This window comes from Caloenas nicobarica, chromosome 28 (assembly GCF_036013445.1).
Source record: "Caloenas nicobarica isolate bCalNic1 chromosome 28, bCalNic1.hap1, whole genome shotgun sequence".
Classification (NCBI taxonomy): Eukaryota; Metazoa; Chordata; class Aves; order Columbiformes; family Columbidae; genus Caloenas; species Caloenas nicobarica.
The window spans coordinates 2,397,136-2,399,272 of record NC_088272.1 but is presented as its reverse complement, the minus strand read 5'-3'; the positions used below and the strand labels follow the sequence as shown (position 1 = coordinate 2,399,272).

The window sequence follows — 2,137 nt, the reverse complement described above, 5'->3', positions numbered from 1 at the left end:
GCCTGACTCTGCTCTGCCTGTCCTGCTGGGCTCACCAGCTGACCCAGAAAGGCCCAGCTCTGCTGTAGGATGCCAGGAGTGCTGAGCCTTTCCTTGGGGTCCGCACTCTCCTGCCAGAGTCTTTTGCTTCTCTGGGTGAGGGGTCGTGTCCTGCTCTCTCCATCACATCTCCACCTCTGGGCTGGGACAGAGTTTGCAGATCTACCCTTTCTAAAAGAGCTCTTCTGCTCCAGTATGAGTCCAGTTCTTTAGTTTAATTGGATTAAATTGTGTCTGAAGTAATTTTCAAGGCAGCAAAAGCTGAAGCACAGGACAGATGAGAAAAATCCTGATGGACACCTCTGCTGTCTGACTCTGCACTGAGCCAGACAAAGCTGAGCCTCTTTGCCTGTCAGTCTCAAGACTCGTCACATTTTAAATCACAGAATAGAGGATTTCTCCCCCTAAAAAAACCCTGCTCACCTGATGTGGTGGTGGAAAATAAAAAAACACAGATAAAATATTTAAAAAGACATGGTAATTGTCTCCTCTGCAGCCCAAGCCCTTGACAGTCATGAGCACGGATATTAAACTTTTTCATTGAAGGTGGATTACATCTGTCCATGTGAACATGGGAGCTGTCACACACCAGCTCCCCTGTCCCCACTGCAGCAGAGCAAAGCTGGCTGCTTGCAGCACACAGGCAGAGGTCCCGCTGCGCACAGCACACTCAGCCAGCACAAAACTGAGAAAGGAAATGCATTTCAGTTGGGCTGATATCAATGAAAAATGGTGTGGCTTTGCTAAGAGGAGTCTGTCCTAATTTAAAGTTGCTTTTTCTTTTTTTGAACAGAGCCCACATGCCAACAAACAGCAAATGTGCAACAGCAGCTCCATCACCCAGTTCCTCCTCCTGGCGTTCACAGACACACGGGAGCTGCAGCTCTTGCACTTCTGGCTCTTCCTGGGCATCTACCTGGCTGCCCTCCTGGGCAACGGCCTCATCATCACCACCATAGCCTGTGACCAGCACCTCCACACCCCCATGTACTTCTTCCTGCTCAGCCTCGCCCTCCTCGACCTGGGCTCCATCTCCATCACTGTCCCCAAATCCATGGCCAATTCCCTCTTGGACACCAGGAACATCTCCTATACAGGATGTGCTGCCCAGCTCTTTTTTTTTTTCTCTTTGATCACAGCAGAGTTTTATCTTCTTACCATCATGTCCTATGATCGCTACATTGCCATCTGCAAACCCCTGCACTACGGGACCCTCCTGGACAGCAGAGCTTGTGTCCACATGGCAGCAGCCGCCTGGGCCACTGGGTTTCTCAATGCTCTGCTGCACACGGCCAATACATTTTCACTGCCACTGTGCAAGGGCAATACCCTGCACCAGTTCTTCTGTGAAATCCCCCAGATCCTCAAGCTCTCCTGCTCAGACACCTACTTCAGGGAAGCTGGGCTTATTGTGCTTAGTGTCTGTTTAGGATTTGCATGTTTTGTGTTCATCGTAGTGTCCTATGTGCAGATCTTGAGGGCTGTGCTGAGGATCCCCTCTGAGCAGGGACAGCACAAAGCCTTTGCCACGTGCCTCCCTCACCTGGCCGTGGTCTCCCTGTTTGTCAGCACTGTTATGATTGCCTATCTGAAGTCGCCTTCCATCTCCTCCCCAAGCCTGGATCTGGTGGTGTCTGTTCTGTACTCAGTGGTGCCTCCAGCAGTGAACCCCCTCATCTACAGCATGAGGAACCAGGAGCTGAAAGTGGCACTGAAGAAGCTGATTCGATCATTTTTCTGTCAGCAGCAATAAGTTACCCATGTCTCTTCAGAAGTGATTTCCAATTCATCTCAGGAACCTCCTGGGCATTGAGCATTTTATCTGTGATAATCATGTTTGTCAAGGAACTTCTTCACCCATGGCACTTCTCCAGAGCCATGACTCAGAGGCCTGTCTACCTGTTTCTGGGACCCTGGTACAGCTGGTGTCCTGTGTCACATCTTTGTAATACAGGGTGCTTCAAAAGGATAGACCCATTTTGAAATCACTGTATCTCTGAAATTGGGGCCATCTTTTTGAAATACCCCATAAAGGGGGATTTCCACAGTTTCAGTATTTGGAGCTTGGGCTCTTCTTCCAAAGCTGTGGTCAGCCTGA

General features: G+C 49.8%; 1 protein-coding gene across 1 annotated transcript; it reads left to right on the top strand.

Annotated features, from left to right (window-relative positions):
• Window positions 1-856: 856 nt before the first annotated feature.
• Window positions 857-1,792, top strand: LOC135999360 (olfactory receptor 14A16-like). Its single transcript, XM_065652917.1, has one exon. The coding sequence runs from the start codon at window positions 857-859 to the stop codon at window positions 1,790-1,792; it is 936 nt and encodes a 311-aa protein (XP_065508989.1).
• Window positions 1,793-2,137: the final 345 nt, after the last annotated feature.